A 20974-nucleotide genomic window follows, 5' to 3' on the forward strand; every position below is an offset into this window, starting at 1 on the left:
TGTCGTATTCTTAGAAAACGTGTTAATAATAGGAAAAATAAAAATTCTCAAAGATTCCCGTGCGAAGTGAATCGAAACAATTACCAAATGCACTTTGAAGCATGCTTGAAATATTTTCAAAGTTAAAAAAGAAGTTTTGTAAGGTCAAAGAATTTTTCTCTGTAAAAAGGAATCGCGGAGAACTGGACATTTGGTCACCTAAGGACCTGATAAATATATTTCCATCAAGAGAAGAACCGTCCCTCAGGTTTTCGCCCAGGAAACAACGGGTAACTCGAATCGATCCCAGGTGAGTTCTCCAGGTCTCTCTGGAGAGGTCTCGAAGGCCGCCCTCGAGAAGATAAGGAAAGATCCGCGAGCCGGCCTCGAGTCCGTAAAAATGACGCTAATGAAAAACGATCGTCCATTCGCGGCTATTCCCACGATCCTCGGGCGAATCGAAGACGGACGTTCCTTTGAAATTTCATTAACCTTACACGGCTAACAACCGTATAATTAAATACCGCGGAGATAAGATCGGGAAATCACTGAATTCTGCGCTCGTCGATTTTTCCCGATCGCGCTACCGCGAGTGCTCGGCAGAATCGCGGATTACAGCGCGGAAAGTTTCCGCGTGAGAAAACCCAGCGGCGGAAACCATTCGATGGCATTTGAACGCTCGCACGTGCAAGAATGCGCGACCGACGATGCGAGAAGCCGAGTGCCGATCGCGAGGTATCGATACTTTCTACGACTGAACAATCGGCTCCCAGTGTGGTCTCGTTCGCGCGACGACCGGTTTCCGTACTTTTTCGTCGATTTTCATCGACGTCAATTTGTCAACGTGCTGTGTTTATCGTCGAGGAGAGGAAAGAAGTCCGTTACGCACCGTTTTGTCGCAACGAAATATTCCAGTTTTATTAATTTACGGGAGCAACCTTTTCATTTCCAACCATTTGCGTCATGCCGAGGAAGTTTTCAATCGCTATGATAGGATTTAGTGAAGTTTTACAGTGGATGACTAACACGAGTTAGAGTTTCGATGCATGTAAAGTTAGGGATATGTTTACATTAATTTCGTATTAATTGTATACACTTGACCGTTACGAGTGAAGGAAAGTAACCCGAGGACACAGACTTGCAAGAGGAACACTTTCTTATGGCCCTACAGTCAGTCCCATAAATATTCGTACTCCCTATATCTAATAAAGAAATTTATTTAAATTCACTCGTTTACTACCAGACAAGTATTCTTGAAAATTTCTACTAGGATCGAATATTATTTAGACTAGTGAAGACTATATAATCAAACATTTATAGTGGTATCTTTGTAACTTCGTCATAATTCATGTGTTTCGTTTAAATTCGCTTTCCTTGTTGCTCAACTTTCGGAATTACTTTTTTTCGTGCTTCAGGGAAAAGCGCTGTCACCCATATGTGGGTGACGTGGCGATCAACGTGTTAAATGATAGGTTTCATGTTTCCAAGTATATCCTTGTACAAATATGTTGATGTATACATATATAAATACATATATATATATATATATATATATATATATATATACATTCATATACATATTTATAATAAAAAATTCATTTAGTGAAATGAAAACTATTATTTAATTTAGTCGAAATTCTTTAATAGACACGGAGGCTACGAATATTGATGGAATTGACTGTATATCAGCTGGAGGTATTAAACCAGAAATTCATTAAGAGACCTTTATGGGGAATTTCTTCCCCCAGAATTTACCGATACGAAGGGGTTGAAATGCATGGAGAATTTATTACCATCCACCCAGGTTACCGGACACCGGGATCACAGGTCTACGTGGTTAACGTTCGAGATCATCTCTAACGAGAACTCGCGATACCGCGGCGGAGAGGCCTTTGTGTGTTATCAGACGTAATCTCGACAACGTTACGAGCGAAGGATAGGTGTTCGCCGCAATGCAAGTAATCGTGTTTCGTTTTCTATGGTGGGAACACGCGGGCCGGGACGCGTTACTATAATTCGCGACTGTAATTCGCGCCGGGGAAGCTCAGATATTCATCTAACCCGAAATTACACCGCTGTTGAATCCACGACGTGCGATCTGAGGAGACAGGGAAGACTAAACGGAAGAGCCACGTTTACTTGAAGCGATCCTGGGATGAATTACTCTAAGAGAGATATTCTATGAACGATCTCCACAAACAGTCGTATTTGTGTTGACTCTTACAACGAGCATTGATGCATTTTAAAAACATTTAACGAGATTTCTTTTCTGCAGACAACCTGCAAGGCATTTATTTTGATATTTTAAGTTGGCGCTGCTGCTAATTGTGGATTTATATCCATTTATGATGTACAGTAACGTAGAAAACATACGTAAAATAATAATGTATGTTGAATATAATCTACAATTATCACAATGATATTGTTATTTCGTTTTAAATATAGAAAATCCGCACTCCAGTTATCAGAGACAAATCTCTTGCGAAGAAACTACAATTATTCGGTAAAATGTCGATATACCATCCAACCTGAAAGTTACGTAGACTTATACAGGGTCAAACCTTACTACATAATATCGAGCAACGAAAGAAACGAAGCTACACGTTGGTAAATCACAAACCGTATCCCACGTGAATATTTTCCCAGCTGTATCCAGCTGGAAATAATTATTCCATCGCGGAATCTCAACGTACACGTTCCGGAGCCGCGGATAAATACGCTAACACGGTTGACTTTCGTGTCCCATCCCAAGAGCGAACTTAAAGTTACTCGCGAACGTCGAGGAGCAACATATCGCGCGTGTTGCTGCCACGCCGATAAACTACATCGGCTATCTGCTCCCCATTCTAGAATATTGTTGCAGTATCAGCAACCGGTTGTTTAGTAACAAGACGCGGCGCACGTTGCACGATATTAAGCCATTTCTGCCGCGCTTATCTGCTGGCACGTAAGTCGAGTCGAACGCGGGCCTCGCCGCGGCGAGGAATCGGCCCGTATTAGCGATTTATCGTCTCGTCTCGAATAAAACATCCCTTTCAAATATATTCCGCACGCCGAACAAGTATGAAATATCAATGGTAATATACATGTTACGCCGTTTAGAAGATAAGACACGCTTTCGTTTGAAATATTTCTTCTAAGATACTTTGTTTAAAATAACCATGAAAAATCCGCGGTTCACTTGTGACGTTAAAATTAACGACAAATTAATTCAGTAACTATGACCAAAACCTCCGCAGAGCAATTATTAACGCATAACGGACGGGTCTAATCTGCTCTGGCTTTCTCGGTCTCCGGGCAATTTTTTAACGCAGCCTAGTAAACATTCGAGCAAAAACGTATATTTACGTGGCCCGTCCGTTGACTCTTTGCGGCACAGGAATTCAGGTCATAAAATAGACTCATGTTGCACAGGAATTTTATTGCGTTTTAAATCAAACGAGATTGTTATATTTTTATTAATAAAGGTATCACATAATGTAACAAAATAAATATAATAACAAAATAATATAAAATAACATAAATATAAATAGCATAATAATAATAACATAAAATAACAGAATAATAATTATTTAATCGAATTCGTTGTTAGAGGGCGAGACTCAAATAGTCCCACCGTGCCACACAGGTTCATGAATGGTACTTATTAACACATTGATCGCCACGTCAACCATACGTGGGTGACAGTGCATTTCACTGATGAACTAACAAAAATTAATTCTGAAAGTTAAGCTTCAAAGGGAATGAATTTAAATGAAATTCGTGTATTTTGATGAAGTTATAAAAATAAACACCACGACGGATGTTTGATTACGTAGTCTCCAATAGTCTGAATAATATTTAATTCTAGCAGAAATTTTCAAGAATATTTCTCTGGCAGTCAACGTGTTAAAGCACATATTTTTCCCTAAGCACAGGGGCACTTTGCACACGGTACAAGACCATCGTGTTTGAACTTTCTTTTTATATTATCGTAATAAACCTTCCGCTTACAACAATTGTTGAACCGGTATTAGCATGTTGAAAATTGCCAATATAAGTGCATACATTTGTAACATTGGATGAATATATTACCAACTGCTTTACGTAAATAAGACGAAATATAAACCTATACACATGCAGCTATCGCAAAATTTCCAGGTGGGATTAAAAATGTCCCACCATGTATTACGGACCATCAAAAAGGTGGGACACCTTTAATCCCACCGTGCCCCAAAGAGTTAAGTGTTGATATTGAAAATAGAAGCTTCCTCCGCGTTCTTAGCTTCTTTTCACGTGAAAGATGCAGAAGAGGCACGTATGGAGAAAGAAGAGTCACAGCGTCAGACGGGAAATCCGTGAGATCGAGACGAGAGATTCCCGAGATCGTTTAAATCGCGTCCGGTCGCCCACGCGACTCGCGAGTGCGGGCAAACCGATTGCGCGACCGTCGGCGAACCAATGGGAGGGAGAGCGACGGCGATAGAGCGGCGCACGATTTCATTCATGCGCGACCCACTTAAATTTCATTCAACGATCGGCTCCGACACGAACCTTCAATAAGGGTCCGCCTTTCTCTCCGCCGGTTGCCCTCGGAACCTGTCGCGAACGGGTTCTCCAACACTAAGTAAGCCCCGTTGACACGCACTTTACGACCCAATGGGAAAAATTGGCGGTCATTAATGGCACTCGAATACGGTGATCGATCAATTTTTACGAGGAATGGACCAGGATCGGATAAAAATTATTTAGTGACCGTGGAATTTATATTATCTGGCCATTACGGATATTACTTCCATTTTATTGAATTTATTTCCACGAGGGTAGATTTTTTACGTAAAAAATGAAGCAACTGAGAATACGGGGAAACCTTGCACAGATGTATAAAGCGACGACCCTACTCCGAATATCTGTGATAACTCGTGAGTATTTCAACAAGAAGAAAATGCAGAAATGTAGAAAAATAAAAGACGTTCCTTGTAATATATCCGAGGAAATCGAGAAGAAGCTACGATGCGAATGATAAAATCGCACGTTTTCGTAGCTCCGATTCGCAGGAAAATCTCGACGATGCGGACTCGAACGGAGGAACGTAGCGTTACGAAAGTCGTTTCATTATTTCCACGATTCCACGAGTGTCGTAATCACGATCGATGGAAAAACATGCCTTCGGTGTTCATCGAGTGTTACGACTTCATTTCCCGGCGTAACAAGAGGTCGCGTAACACCAGACGAGATCTCGGACGTCTTCTGGCTGCTGCCCCGGCAGCTGTTACATCATTGTAATCGGCGTTGGCTGTCGATGGAGCCTGATTTATCGCGCGGTTAAATAACTCTTTAAATAACTCTTCTTTTAACGAATCCCAGGGGGAACAAGTTCGCGGATCTTCCACGGGCTGGTTTCACAATCAGGAAATACCTGACATTCCACGGTTCGATCGTATCGTGTCGGATGCAGCGGCGTAGAAACCGCACCGCGTTCTCCGACCAGCTGTTATTCAGCGAGCCTCGATGGAAAATTCATTCATCGTAGGTTTACGTACGACGTTCGCGACCGAGTCGATTAAAATTCGTTATCTATTTTTTTTTGTTGTACTCTATCTATTTTAGAGATTTCCGAGAATATGTAAAATATCATTGATTATAAAAAAGAAATTAAGAAACTACAATTTCATACAAAAGTTTTTTGGGTAAAATTGATCGGTGTACGAATACATCCTAGACCCACTGTATATTTCGAATTATCTGATTTGGTTCGGTTCCAAGGGAAGGGGCGGAGGCAGAGAGTACAAATTCAACTTTTTAATTGCCGGTCAAATATGGTAAAAAGGTTCACCTTCATCTGCTCATAACTTCTGGACCGATGGATTCATCGTTTTGAAACTAGCATTTTCGGATTCTACTCGCTGAAATCTACAGGATTTATATAAAAAAAAACTTAAAAATTTTTAATTTTTAAATTCATCCATTCTTCTTCACTTTTCGAGCTGGTATTTGCTCTCGAATAGGTTCGCAATATCTTTGCACTATCTGTGCCACTTGATTTATCGAAATAACGTTTTGTTTCGATTTTAAATGCGTGAATTTGCTCTGCTGAAACGACGAAATGTTTCGTCACGTCGAACGAGAAGGGAAGCAGGGATTTCGCGCGTGGCAATTCAACGGAGTGGACTGAAACTGACGAAACTGTTTCGAGATTTGCGCAAGCCGTTACAAGTCGTTCGAGTTCAATACACTCCGCATCGAAACTTCGCAGCAACTTTTTGGCTTGCGATCAAACACTTTGTGGATCCATGAGAACGATGGCGAGACGGGTATCGAAAATAGTTGACCGATTTCGATGACGACTACACCTGGGAATATTATCCGTAACTTCCTGTTCGAATTGGTCGCGTTCTTGAAAATTCCAAAGCGTCTGATATTCAAGTAAGACACCTTTATAAGTATTATACGTATAATTTATGTTTGAGATTCTATAAAATAGCGAATCGAGTGACTCACGGCCGGGTAATTCGATAAGTGAAAACGTGATCGCGCATGCGATACGTCTGCCATCAGAAATGTTTAGGCTCACCCGCCGGCTGTTTTCGCAATCTGCCTATCGTCCTTTATCTCGGGGACATTTATTAAACGAATCGCATTATCGACGATCGTACACTTCAAACAAACGTCCAATTTCTCTCCAATTAATTTCCTGACAGACGGCACCGGGCGATTTGCATTGCTAATGCGACTAATGGTTCTCCAACCGAGGACGCGAGGAGACGAACGGAGGGGAGGGGGGTAGGGGGTAACACAGATGAAAACGATCTATTGCGACACGGAATCCAGAATGAAATGGATGCACTCGAGTTACGCTCGAGCGAAAGGTCGTAAAGAATGATATCCATCGATACGTAATCGACTTCGATCGCGGTGCCGTTGAAAATGTCATTAACGATTAAAAAAATGAAATCCTTAGGTCTGTCGTCACCAGTTTACACGTGTTAGGGGGATAAGATCGATGGGAAGTTAATTTCAAATGTATGCGCACCGAATAATTAAATTCCATCGAATTTTGTTTGATCGATCAGATATGGAGAGGACAGAATTATTGGACATTCAACACAATGGAGCGACAGGCTTCGATCTATAGATCACTATGCTCTTCGGAAGGTGAGCTAAAAATTGTAAGTTATACGGACTGTTTATAAGACAGAATTTTTAGATAGACTTTACAGATCCGTTATAACTTACAATTTTTACTTTTACGATTACCTATTCACCTGAAGTATGTTTCAGCCGTTTCAGCAATTAATAACTCAGACGCAAAGCATCCAACCCAATTAGTCTCTAAAATGTTTACCGCCTACCGAATTACATTCTACGAAGAAGTCGTTTCTCTTAACATCGTGACATCATCCCATCGTCAAATAAATATTACCGACTTTCAGGTCTCGGCATGACTAAAGATTCCGACCCGAAAAAGCGTCTGGTGTCGCTCAATCATCGCCCAAGCGAGGAAAAGCTCATCAAAGACGCGCCGCCTCGCGCACACATCGAGGCGCGATAATATCTATCGCGTTGATAAGGAGCAACGCACCGGGCATCGTAAACAGACCTCCGAAAGACTTTATCGGTGACCTCTCCCGACTGCGACAACGTTGCTCGTCGCTGTAATTGCTGACTTAGGAATTGTCCCGCGGTCTATGACCGTTTCCCTTTGAACGAGTCGCGGAATCGAGCGATAAGAACTGGAAATGGACGATACTTGCAACTTTCAAAGCTTTGGTAGAATAAATGATTATCAATAAAAAAAAAAAAAAAAATAAAAAAAAAACCTCGAAAAGGCAGTCGGCTTTCGAACTGACAATGAGACGCGATCTAACGGATAAAATTACAGAAGTTAGCTTTATATCATTATCTACAAATCAAACGGAGATTGTTAGACGATAATAAAGAAGAATTCATTTTTTGAAAACTTCGCTAATAAGGGAAATTAATTTTAAACTTGTCCTGAATATCGAATAAAAATGATCAACTTCTAAATGTTATACATTTGCGACGGATGCAGATTAACATCACACGTGTAACGTACATTTTTCTATTCGAAGACCGTAACCCGTTATACCAGCGATCGTAAAGAGCAGTAAAGGACTTTTCGACCGACTATCAAAACCAGTTAATCCACGAAGAAGGTCATAGGTTGCAGAGAACTGCTAATCGGCTTCTTGTCGATCGACTCGACCATCAATGAACCGCCTAAGCCGCTTACGATTAATGCAGCGGCGATATCGTTTGCAATAAATTTCGATACGATCGGTATAAAGTGCCCCTCGCGAGCGGTTCGTGCGCGCCGGTGTTCGCGCACTGATCACCGCGGAATGCGGGATCCGTGCCCGCTGGAATAACAATGCGCGATCGTAATTAGACTCTAACTCTCCTATCGCTCTCGGCTCGCAGCTCATTTGCTTCTCGTTACGCCAAGATAACGTAACGGAAACGAAACACCTGGGACATTCAGGCGCGAACTTTGCAGTCGACGATCGCTTGGGGATCAATCGCGGTAAGTGCAAGGGATCAAGGGGAAATTCTGAATGATCTTTGAGAATTCTAGGTGAAATACAGTCTCTGGCTAATAGAATCGAGTTCCATGACTTTGAAATTAATGTAGGAGTCCAGGAAAAATAAATAAGAGACACGGGGATTTGATAATTTGGGATGATAATCGAGGATTCTTTTCACTGAGCTGTTGTTGCACCCTCCCTTCTTATTTGACTCCTTATTAAGTTGAGTATGAGGGTGCACTATTTAAAAAAAAAAGAGAGAGAGAGAGAGAGAGAGAGAGAGAGAGAGAGAGAGAAAATACACGTGCACTACTAAATCAGTCTCGCAACGCATTTACATATTGATGATGTCTATCTAAACTAAAAATGAGAGAAATGTGTTGAACTAGTTGTTGCACCTTCTATACTTTTTATCTGTAAGGTTGTAAGTTTCGTATATCTCCACATTTTCAACTGTTCTCTGATTCGATCAGACTACGATGGCCAATCTAGCACACCGACGTCACCTTCCACTCTACGCTGAGTGCATAAACAACTCCCTTAAGTCCGACCTACTCGTCTTTAAGGGGACAACGATCAAATATTGTTTCTTTTTGGTTTCAAGTGAAAAAGAAAGGAGTAACCACCGCCAGGGACGGATTCCATCGGCGTGAAACGGCCGATCCAGGCGGGACTTAATGAAAACCGGTGGAATGTGGGTGCATCTCGTAATTACGCGGCACTGGTACGCTTGGTAGCGATCGGAAGGCACGTCACGGTGGAAATAGGAGACTATTATTAGCGTTTAATGCGCGCGGATATTATGCGATAACCCTGCCGGAGGTGGCGAGCCCAGCCTCGATCCTTATAAATAATTCAACGGCCGGTGTCGACGCGCGGATCTTTTATAGTTTAAGGTGAAAAAGAAGACGTGCCCGCGCCGTGGAAAATAAAAACAGTCCAGTCGTCAGTCGGCCAAGGCTGAGATACTGGTGTGCACGCGTGGGCGGACTCGCGGAACCTAGCTCGAGCGCTCCTGACAACGCGCTCTTGTGATTTTCGAATCGAGAAGGAAATCGGTGTGGAACGGGCTGATATCTCTAGACGGGAGCAACGTATCCCCGGTTAAGGAGAAACGAGTGTATGGAAATAGATGAAGAGGAATTTTGTAATGGCAACTCGATGGAGATGTTTACTTTTCATCCTTTTAAATGGGTGGTCTTTTCTTTGGGCCTGTTTCGAGCCAATTTTTACGATTCTGTTCGCATGAAAAGTTCTCGAGATTCGGTACGTTTGTTTATATTAAAATCTAAAGGAAACAGAACTCTAACGGAGCGTGGAAAATCGATTCCAAGAGGATATTACGCGACTCGAGCTGATTTTCATGCCGGTAGGTCAGGGCTGCGGTTCTCAGGTGTGGGCGAACCGCGTCGCTGCGTCGTTGGAAAAAGCACGAAGTCGATCGTTTTAATGACACGAGGCCCGTTGGCTAACGCCATTTGCATAATAGCGAGGATTCTGAGTCAGCGGAGGCGCTATTGCGCCGACTCCTTGCGCATGATCCTCCGCGAGATGTTTAGTCTGATTATACACGGGCATTCTCCACTTGCCACGCTCTCCTCGAGCACGTAAGCTATATGTATGCTAAAATGAAACACCCCATGTATCCTCAAACTATGCCCCGAACTATATGGAAGGCGTTTTCAATCAAACAAATAATTGAATGCAAATGAATGCAAACTTCCGACCAAAATTTAATACTGTGTAGTACCGAAACTGTGTAGAAACCACTTTAGCAACCAGAAGAAAAACACGACGCGATCACGTTCAATGGTATCGCAAGTCTGAGTATCGTCGATTCCACTCGACGCAATTACTTCACACAAATAGCGCACGACACGGCGGGAAAAGGAAAAACTCGAAATTCGAAAAGTGCGGGGGCTATAAAAAATTTTTGTTTCGTTCAATTACCTTGAATACGCTTTGACTAGAGTCGCGGTTTACGGCACAATCGAGCACAAATATAGCGCAATACGGTACAAGAAAGAAAAGCTTAAAATTCGAAAAGTGCGGGGCTAACATCACACACATGTGATCAACGGAGAAACATCGCAATCCATCGAACGTTGAAATCGAGAGTCGAAGCGTGCACGTAACTCGATACCATCGAGCCTCGACCTTATCTTCCGAACGATCTAAAAGCATTGTGCCGACGCATACGTACAAATCGTCGAGATTACGGTCTCGAAGCATAGACGAGATAAATATTATGTTGTGCCAGAAAATATTGCCCATTCTAGTCACTTCGCTTTCTGGATATTTTTTTAACCGTTCATCGAAACCGCGGTGCGCGTATCGATACGTTATTGAAGAGCTCTTTTCGCGCCGATTGTGAAAATATACTTCGCGTTTCATCACGCTTTCATTCTTCTTTCGAGTTATTTTTAGAGGGAGTTCCGAAAAAAAAAGATCGTAACTTCGATATTTCTAGAGGTTCATCGAAAATAGAGCTGTAATTTAGTAATTAAAACCTATAATTTACTCGGTATGTCACTTTTTCTGAGCAATGACGCTTTTTTTTTGTGTGGGAGGTGATTGAACGATTACGACGTCATCTAAGGCGAATGTGCGTAGTTCTTTGTATAAAAAAACCAACACAGCTTTCCTGATTAATGTTGCTGCTTTCAGAATGAAGACTACAAGTCATCATGCTTAAATGATATCTACAGTTCTTGTTAATTAATTACTGTACCCGTCGTGGCCAGAACTTTAATTTCAAATATTTTTCGAAAGAATACAAATGGGGAAGAATAGTCGTACACTGTAAATCCGTAGATAACACGGCAGAATTCGTGAATGGACACTTTCAGGCCGTTGGCGCGATCGTTTCGTTAATGGAATCTCGATCTCGATAAAGACCACACGAAACTTCGATTACGCGTCATGAAATCCAACGAGAAACTGCGCGCAAGCATTATACCCCAGTCACAAGTGCGAAACGCACCGATAAGCTGCGGCACGATACGGCTTGCGACGCGAATGACACCGACAGTTCTCGTGCAAAGGTGAAAGGAAACTGGATTTAAGCTTATATGGAATGAAACCGGTTCTGAATTCATTTTGAACCACGAAGGAAGCGTTTTCCTGCTTCGCGACTCGAACACGCACAGGAAAACCACGAATGGACAAAATTTTAATCGAATAATATCCGTAAATTTTAATAATAATACCTATTACGGAGATAACTTAAAGCGCCATCTGTGGATTGAAAATTGATTGCACCGAAAGTTAGAATAGCCAAACTCAACCTAGCTAACCAAAGAGTATTTACTTATTTTGCATATAATTTTTATTCGAGAGGTTTTATATTCTTGTTATTATCGTTTGAAGTAAGAAATTTGTCCATCGAGGAAAAAACGTGCAATCAACGTAGAATGCATCCGCGCGATGCAACATCGAACGTTCTTGCGATAACGTATGCAATTGCTAGCAGAAAAAATTCGTAACGAGGATTGCCGGGATGCCTAGCCAATGGAGAAATCTAAACACGACAGACAAATGTTCTCTATTATTTTACGTGAATTCCACTTTTAACTAGCTCGTTACTTCGAGCTAATAGCTAGCTCATGTCTGTAGCAGCTTTGCGCTGGCATGCATAAACATGGCTGCAGAATGAAACGTTTTGTGCAGCACTCGATCACGTTCGGTTGTCTTCGCCTGTCTTCGGCTTTTCTCGATATTAATCACTGCCATCTGTCAAAAAGTATACCGAGTCGACAGGCGAAGTCATCGCACGATAATGGCGTCATGAAAGCCAATTGTAAACCAACCGTTACGAATAATAAACACAAACGTTTCTAATCTTTTAGGAAACGACGAGACGTACATAACGGTACTAACTTTGGTCAATTTGGTTCGTTTTTCTTCGGAAATATCAATTCTGAAAATGGGAAAGTTCCGTAGTTGTCTGAGGAGAAATATTTTCTACGAAAATGTTGCTAATCTAATAAATATCGCTTCGTATGATTTATTTGGTACTTTCTTCGATAATTAGAGATATTATTTTATTCCTCTCTGATATGAGATTGAGAGGGAAACTATCCTATACGAAAGAGATCCCCCATAAATTTCATTGTGTTGACACTGAAATTGTCGATCACATTACTGTCCATGGACAATTAATATTCCTGATATAATATGAATATCGAATATGCCTATGCTTGACCAATAGACTAGTAAATTAATCTATAAAACAGTTGACATACCAGTCGATTCCTGTAGTCCAAGGTAGCATCGTGTCCCGTGCTTCGACGAAGCTGCTTGACACTCCGCGGTGACGCCGTCGTCTGCATTTTTCAATTAACCTCACTTTGATTTCTCGACGTCAACTCATCGCGAAATTCGCGGCGATCGTGACACTAGCTGAAAATAATTCTCAGAGATAACTGTTTTTTTTCACAAACGCCCACGACGAGTCAAGTGCATCGCGTGCACATGATAGAACGGTAATGGTTCACTTGTTACGCGGGAACAGTCGTACCAATTTTCGGCGATATTTTCGTAACCTCGTCCCGCCAAATTCGCCATGGGTGCTCGCGCGCGCGCGCGCGTTACAGATTATTAGCGATCGTGGCTTTCACTGTCTTTCACAGCGAGAAAATTGCATCACGTTTGAAAGGTCACTGGTAGCATCATAATTTACTCACGTGCAATCATCGTCGAATATTTCGAGAAATGTTCCAAAGAACTGGACGATCGAAACATGGTCACGTATCGAATGGCTGTAGACGTTCCCTCCGTTGCTCGACTATGGTATCTTTCCTGTATATTTCGCAACTGTCGACGTTGTTCTTGATAGATAGGCGCACCATAATTACCGCGAACCGTCCTGGTAAACGTGCAACGATAACTATCATCAGACACTGCGAGACACGAGGCAAACGACGAATGTTCCGTGGCTGGCGTCGCAAGTTGTCGCCGTTGTCGTACTCTCCGCTATGCGACGCCACGATGTTTCGAAGCGTCTCGAACGTTTTCAAACCCAAGCGCCCACGGTTCTATTTCAACTTTCTTGCAGTCTCGTAGCCAATGAAATCGCTGGGAATTTCGCGGGCAAACGTCTGTCATGGCGTCCAGGGATGGGTTACGAATCGTAACTTACGATGTTGTGGGCGCCTGGGCTATACAGGTACAGGAAGGAGTCAAATATTGTTTTTAAAAGAGAGAAAGTTAACCCTAAATCTATCGACATTTTTATATAATTAATATATTGTACGTAAGAGACTACATAAAAGTATAGAAAAGGCTACTTGACTGGCCATGATTGATTTGGCGTGAAATTAATTTTGAGATAATTGAAAAGAGCAGGGCCGGCGTGACCTTTTGCGGGTTCAAAAATTCTGCGGGACCTGGATTCACATTCAAATCCTACACTTAAATTTTACAACGAGGAATTATTTATTTACAAATGCTATATATTTTTTATAAGATGAATATTAAATAATAACACTTTTATGATTTTTGTCACTACTTTCAATTTAATCACCGTTACTAAAAAAATGTCTTGTATTTGTTAATGGTATTATCAGTCTGTAAAAAGTTAATCAAAATCGGTGCTTTTTAATTCAGTAATTTTAGTAGACCGCGGGGCCTTTTAAAACGCGAGGCTGGGTTCCGGAGAACGCGCTGAATCTGCCTTGCGCCGACCCTGGAAAAAAGTGTCTCATTGCGAAGTAAGTTTTATCCAACACAAAACTGTTATTTGTGTATCGTGATAGTCTTACAATATCCTAAATCTCATATCTTACTAAAACCGATATTATCGAAGCGTTAATAAGGCCTCTAACCTGTAGCCCATGATACTCGCGTCCGTTGATTCGGCACTGATGGCGTCCCACGATGCATTGCTAATCCCGCGCGTATCGCGAGATGGTTTACTAAATCCAAAGGTTCTTGGTTGCTACGTACCGAGAAGAGGTCATCCTTCGATATTAGATTTCCGTCCAATATTAAATTATCGAGGTGCAAAACCCGTACGACGACCTTGCGGCTTTGCTTCGTACGGCACGAGCGAGAATTTGTCTACGCGTTTCGGAATAGTTGGTACGGACGACGATGGCGCCATCTTGTTGCGCCACTGGCAAACGTTGGCGCGCGAGTGAATTACGAAACGAACGATAACCGAGGCGTATCTACGCATAATTTCCAGGAATTATTCAGGTAAAGTACAAAACAACGTTCGATACTTGAACTTTCACACTCAGGTCGTCGAAATTCATTGGGGGAAAAGGGCTGTTAACGTAACAGAGACGAGAGAAACGTTGACAAAGCGTCTCTGGTCAACCTTCCCTCGTTGCCTGTTGAACATGGCGTCATAGGTAACACTGAAATAAATTCAATCGTCTACGACCGTGCTACATCGAGACCACCATTATCATATTTCTGTCGCGTTGATTCACGTCGAATCACGATTACACGGACGGTTCGGTCGTTAGGGAAGCTTTCCGCGAAACGGTGCATTAATATACGAGAGAGACGCCGCTAGATTTTACGATTGAAGCCGGCACGCGAATGACTTTATTTTCGTTAGACGCTGATCGACGCTACATTCAGTTACATGACGCACGCCTACGAGATCGCGTACTTGACACGTGTGTACGATCGTGCATGGATGCGGGAAGCGTGTATTCGGACTCCCGGCATTAGCATACACCAAGGAGTGTACAGGAAATGCCGATGCTTCGTACAATATTTTTCTGCATTTCTCGTAGGAGCCGATGTGCCGCCGCGCAGAAATTCAATGTGAACGCGCCAGGATCGGAAACGACGAGCGTGGCGCCCTGCGATCGTTCCAAGCCTGCCTGATGCCTGTCGAGGATCATTTTTCAAGAAACGTCCGATGACTATCCGTGGATTACGATGACGTCCGGTGGATTGATGCTATCGACGAGCCACAAGACTCCATCAGGTATTTTCATTCGATTATTCTATCTATCGAACCTCATTTTAAGGTTAGGACAAACTTCATATATGTAATGTGTGTATATTTTCTACTGTCGCTTCTGCTATTTCTGGCAAGAATAGTAATAAAATAAGAAAGATTGTTAAGAGATATAGGAAATATATGTATATACCATTTTTAGTGGTGTACATGCAAATGGGTATATTCGTTAAAAAGAATAACGTATTAACCTTATATTATATACCTTAATGTATTATAAGTATTAACAGCTTATCCTAAGATTAAAATGGGTTTTGTTAATTTTATACAAGCAAGTTATTATTTCAATTATTATATGAAAACCGTATTGTTAGTATAATCTATTGTCATACTAATCCTCGTATTATTTTGAACTGTTTTACTGTTAAGCATACAGATAAGTTATTATCTCAATTATTAAATGAAAGAAATAGTTGAACCTGTAACTAGTACACCTGGATCCTGGAGACCCTACTAATAGTCTAATCTATTATTATACCAATACCCGTATTATTCTCAACTGTTTTGCCGTTCTTCTGCAACAAATAACTTTATACTTTTCCCTGAAAATCCTATAAATAAAATAATAGTTGCTGCTTAACGAGCCAAGCACTCTGTTCAATGTCATTCGAAGGTTACATCGTAGAATCCACCGCGATATTAGGTATACCACAGAAAGACGGCCTTCGAACGTCAAAAAGCATGACATTGAGAAAGTGATTTTTCAATTACAATGTTTGTTCCTTTGACACTTCGTAGGCGACACTGTCAGGTGCCGCACCCTTTATAACAGTTCTCAAGACGAACAGATACGTAGCTTGCTAATGACATTTGTCGATCTTTTGACGCGTCGATACATCAACATATTCCTTATAATGCGCGAACATATAACACGTTGACGCGTCGATAGATCAACGAATTGTTTAGGAAACTTTAACATTTAAATTGAAGTAGAAAAAGGTCATCCTTTACTGAAAGCTTCGTCGAAGATCGATCGTGCAAAGTTGCAAATAGTAATCAATATGCTAATAGATGTGTTACGAACGTAGATGTAACGCACAGGTGCGACGCACGGCGTTTAATGGATAAAAACTCACAATTTACGGGAAATATTATGCATATTTCTTCGAAACGATCGGGTAGAGACAGAGCGATTTCACGTTCGATTGCAATGTTACACGGAAACTGCACAACGATTCTTACGCGTTCACGGTATAATGACAGAATTAATGTTACGCGAATCTGTGGCTCCGGGCGAAATTATTCTCTCATCAGACATTTTCCCTGATGGATTAACGACGCGTGTGGCCTGTAAACGTGGTAATATTCCTCGCTCGATTTGCAACAAAGTCGTCTTTGAGGCAATTAACTGCTTCGCAATACTTGAATTCCATGTTTCACCGCGTTGCTATGCTGCGATTTAATGGCGTTTTAACTGCTGTTAGCGTTACTTAAAGGTGCCTAGTAATTTTAGAGGGAGGAATCGTTCATTTGTAATTAAGCGTCGAGATTCGATATTCATTTAAATGTATAACACGATGCAATTTATAAATATGACAAAGAAACGAGGAAGGCATACTTTCCAACCGAAAGTACCAGCCAGTTCCTTAACAGAGTATGGTATGCACTTAAGGTGAGGATAAACCGTCCACGTCGAAAGATGGTCCTCGTGTTCACTGGATGCGATAACGGAGCCACCCCGCGTAAGAACTCTATTCGTCGCGTTCCCATGGCGTGTATCCGTGCTCTTATTTCCTAACAAATTAGATCTCTCAGTTTGATTTGTGAACACGGCCCGAGCAGCGCGTCTGACGGCTGGCGATTTATATCGCGGTTCTCCTTGCCTTGTTACGCCGCTATCTCCGCGCCGTACTTATAGACGCGTAATCGATTCAATCATCCTTCGTGATTTGTTGCCCGTCTTGGATCAGAAGTAATTTTCACTGTCATTTCCTTCGATCCGCGGTCGGAACCGGTTTCGAATTTTCGCTGTCGTGTCGACCAGTTGCCTACTTCTGACGGATAACTATGTCGATTATTGTCCGACTGACATTCCGTTGTATCCGCGAAATTGCGCAATTCTGTGGCTTCCATATCAGATTTGGACTTGAGTAGGCACTCTGAGCTGACGTGGAGTATCGCCGTGATCATTCAAAACTGCTCCGCTCTTTCAAACCTGACGGTGTATGTGTATGCTATTAGAAAAATATATCTAATAACTTTGTATCGTAATCTGGGACATTCCAAACCATTTCGACCACTTTCTGACCTGACCATTTTTTATTTGGCTGACATTTTTTTACATTATAGTACCCTACTAAATACATTTTTCTGAATTTTTACAGATTTTTGTACTGGACGTTTTTTTTTTTAATCAAAATGTGCATTTTTGAATGAACTTTACGAACAAAAATACAAATCAAAATATTTGAATTCGTCTTCTACACAATTTTTTGATTGTTGGAAAAAAACTTGAATTTTTCAGATTTCGATACTTTCAATCTTTTTCTTTTTCCCCCCCCAAAAGCTTTATTTTTTCTCCATTTTGTAACCCAAGTTCCATCATGAACCGAATATTTTTTCTATTTTTATTAGCAGTCGTCCTCTAATATGTCCACCTACAAACGATTACCTTCAACAACGAGGTAATCGCTATAGAAAAAAGATTCCTCTCAGCAAACCTCCTCTTAACTTTCTAATTACAATCTCAACATCGAGCACGATAACTTTTCGGCTGCAGTTCCAACCCCGCGCAATCTACCGCTCGACGCAGGAATAAAATGACCGTTTTCTAGTACTCGTAAACCCAGCGAGTGGCAAACCCCCAGCGGTTAGGATCGGAACGCAAACATTAAGATAGTCATTGTTACGGAGTCGCTATCCACGGCGTTCCTGGCGATTCTCCTCGCGATTCGAACAGTAAGGAAGTCGTTCGACCTTAAATTCCCCGGTGCGTTTGATGCAAGGCATTCCAGGCGCATTCCTCGCAGCGTGCATCGACCTCGAGAATGATCTGTTCGTTTTAATGCGTTTTATCGGGCAGCGTGCATCACGTTTTTGCCCCGTTGCTGATTCGGATAAGTGGCTTTCGATTCTGATTCTTGCTTTTAGTGGGAGTGGTCCAGTGCCGCTAGGGAACCTTCGCTAAAGTAACTCGTGTGAGTGTATACCTTTGCCAAGGTAACCTGTGTGAATGTGTACCTCCGCTGGAGTAATCTGCGTGAATGTTTGTACCTTCGTCAAGGTGACCTATGAGAATATTAATTATAGTAGAGTACAATACATAGAGTCACAGTCTGAGAATAGACGATCCCTGGAAGATTTTTGCAGGAATGTGTGACTGTAAAAATATCCACAGTTCCATATACCCCCTCACCTTGCCAAAATATCATAATATATTCCACCTGGACTGTTTCGAGTCAATCCTCATCGCTAAAATTGTTAGAATTGTGGTGGCATCTCCTGTCCTCATCACTAGAGGAACACCGCGCGTTTGCGTGTTTTTCACAAGTGCTCGGTCCGCCTAACATTCGTATATAAACCTCGAGTAATAAATTATCCGTGCTCGTCGGATTTTGTTCGAAAACACGTTCCTACTAGCGAGCAAAAGGTCGCTAAATGCGACGACGAACGGCTGGAACCACTTGAAAGGGTCGATTTTTACGAGCGTTTGGGTCTCGGTCCATGGTCTAGGCTCGCGAGCACGGGGACTATTCCACGCGAGCTTGGATCGAACGCTCAAAAAAATCAACCCTTTCGAGTGGTTCGAATGCGAGACCCTCAATACTATAACAAGTATAATATATAATAAGTATAATACTATAAGGCACGGGTCGGCTAAGTAGCTTAACTGACGAGTCCACTAGCAGGCACAGGACGAAACGCTCCCTTCACAGAACTGCCACCACAGAATCCTTTCTAAATATCTAAGTACAGTTCTACATACCCCCTCACCTCGCTAAAATACATAATAAAATATTCCTCTCGAACTGTTCCAAGTTAAGTCCCATCACCAAAATAGAATCTTCTTCGATTCCGAGCCGAACTAGTGAAAATTACTCGAGCCCACCCAGTTTGCTGGAATGTCTTCCAAGTCCTCTATACATATAGTCGCGTAACGGAAAAGTCCCATCGACCGTCCAACAACGTCTCCTTGCAAAACGCACCTTGACGATTCCGTTACCGAGAAACGATTGTCTGTCAGCTCTCCCGAGTAACGAGCATCGGGGGATAAATAATCGTTAATCGTATGCGCACTTTCGCCGCGGTGAAGAACAATGTGGCCGGACGAACGCCTTGACCTAAACCCGCCTCCCAGTCTACCGAGAAAATGTCGATCGAGGAACACGTTCCAGCGACCATAAATTAGCCGTGGACGTCGATGCTTCTCCCAGATTGCCGGTTTAAATCGGGACTGAAACGTATCGGAGACACCGGTGCGCGATTCGAAGGCGACGAGCCGTCGAAGGGCGACGCTCACGGGTGCAATAAAACAGCGTAAACGACGGTGTTAATATAAATGTAAATGGGAATCGGGAGAGGTATGTTCGCGCCTGAAAGTCCGTTCCACGTCCACCGCGAGTCCGCGGTTAATTAGTCGTCAATGTTCTCCCGCGCTTCTGTCCAACGACGCAATATTAATCTTCGGAGAATCGTCGTTTAATCAAAAGTCACTTTCGAGAATTCTTTTTTTCGACGATATCGTAACTCTCACCGAAACGAATTTGGTTTCTGTAGATTGAATATAGAAGGGGGTTTCGAGAAATATTTTTTTAACAAAATGGCGTCAAAGGGGCGTAGCTGTAGTTTGAAATTGGAAAGAGAAAGATATAAAAAATTGCATTAAGAAGTCCATGTAACTTAATGGGCAACCAAGAAAGGTGATCAACGTAAAAATATAAAACAGATAAGTAAAAAGATTTCCGCTTCTTTCCACTGGAAGCTACCATGCTACCAGTGATAAAAAAATAGTTAACTTTGAAAGATCGTCGAGGATCTTGCAACTGTAATTAAGCGGTAGTTGCAACGCGAGCGTTGAATTCATCCGATCCAGCTCCGTTTTCACGGGACGCTCGCGTGCGGAACGCTTCCGCGAAGATACAAGATAAATTAACCGCGACAACGAGTCGGTCGTTGCTAATTAACATCGAGCCACGGCTTACTTACCCGGCTGACAACCATTTGGGAAATGTACTGGCAGCAGTCGTACCCTCGTAAAACATTTGTATTGACTCCCGAGATCACGGTCGACAAAGTTATCGCGATCCAGGCGCGCGTGGTCTCGTTAATCACGATCCCAGGCGTCTCGATCGCAATCAAAACTCGCGATCGCGACACCGCCGCTCTAAGCTACCTCGCGACGGTATATTCCTCGCGTACGCGTGCGCGTGCGCGTTACCCACCCGAACGTGCATTGTAAATCATTGGACTATCTCGATCGCGATCACGCCCAGTGATCGAGCGACGCGTCTTGGTTAATATTTCCATCTCTGAGAATCGGAGACTTAAATGG

The 20974-nt window shown here is 42.3% G+C and overlaps 1 protein-coding gene across 3 annotated transcripts in view; it reads right to left on the reverse strand.

Moving 5' to 3' along the window:
- Positions 1–20974, reverse strand: part of LOC128892040 (NAD(+) hydrolase sarm1) — a 120311-nt gene that overhangs the window by 89175 nt on the left and 10162 nt on the right. Inside the window, exons 1-2 of one of the 3 annotated variants that reach the window (XM_054152091.1) lie at positions 13190–13324; positions 12749–12905 (exon numbers count right to left, since the gene is read on the reverse strand). The exons of the other annotated variants lie outside the window; for them this stretch is intronic. Of the exons in view, the coding sequence (XP_054008066.1) occupies positions 12749–12835 (87 nt within the window). The 5' untranslated portion in view covers positions 12836–12905; positions 13190–13324. Of the gene's footprint in view, positions 1–12748; positions 12906–13189; positions 13325–20974 lie in introns of those variants that run through there. 3 annotated transcript variants of the gene reach the window in all.

The sequence above is a fragment of the Hylaeus anthracinus genome, unplaced genomic scaffold, assembly GCF_026225885.1.
Source record: "Hylaeus anthracinus isolate JK02 unplaced genomic scaffold, UHH_iyHylAnth1.0_haploid 12002, whole genome shotgun sequence".
Lineage (NCBI taxonomy): Eukaryota > Metazoa > Arthropoda > Insecta > Hymenoptera > Colletidae > Hylaeus > Hylaeus anthracinus.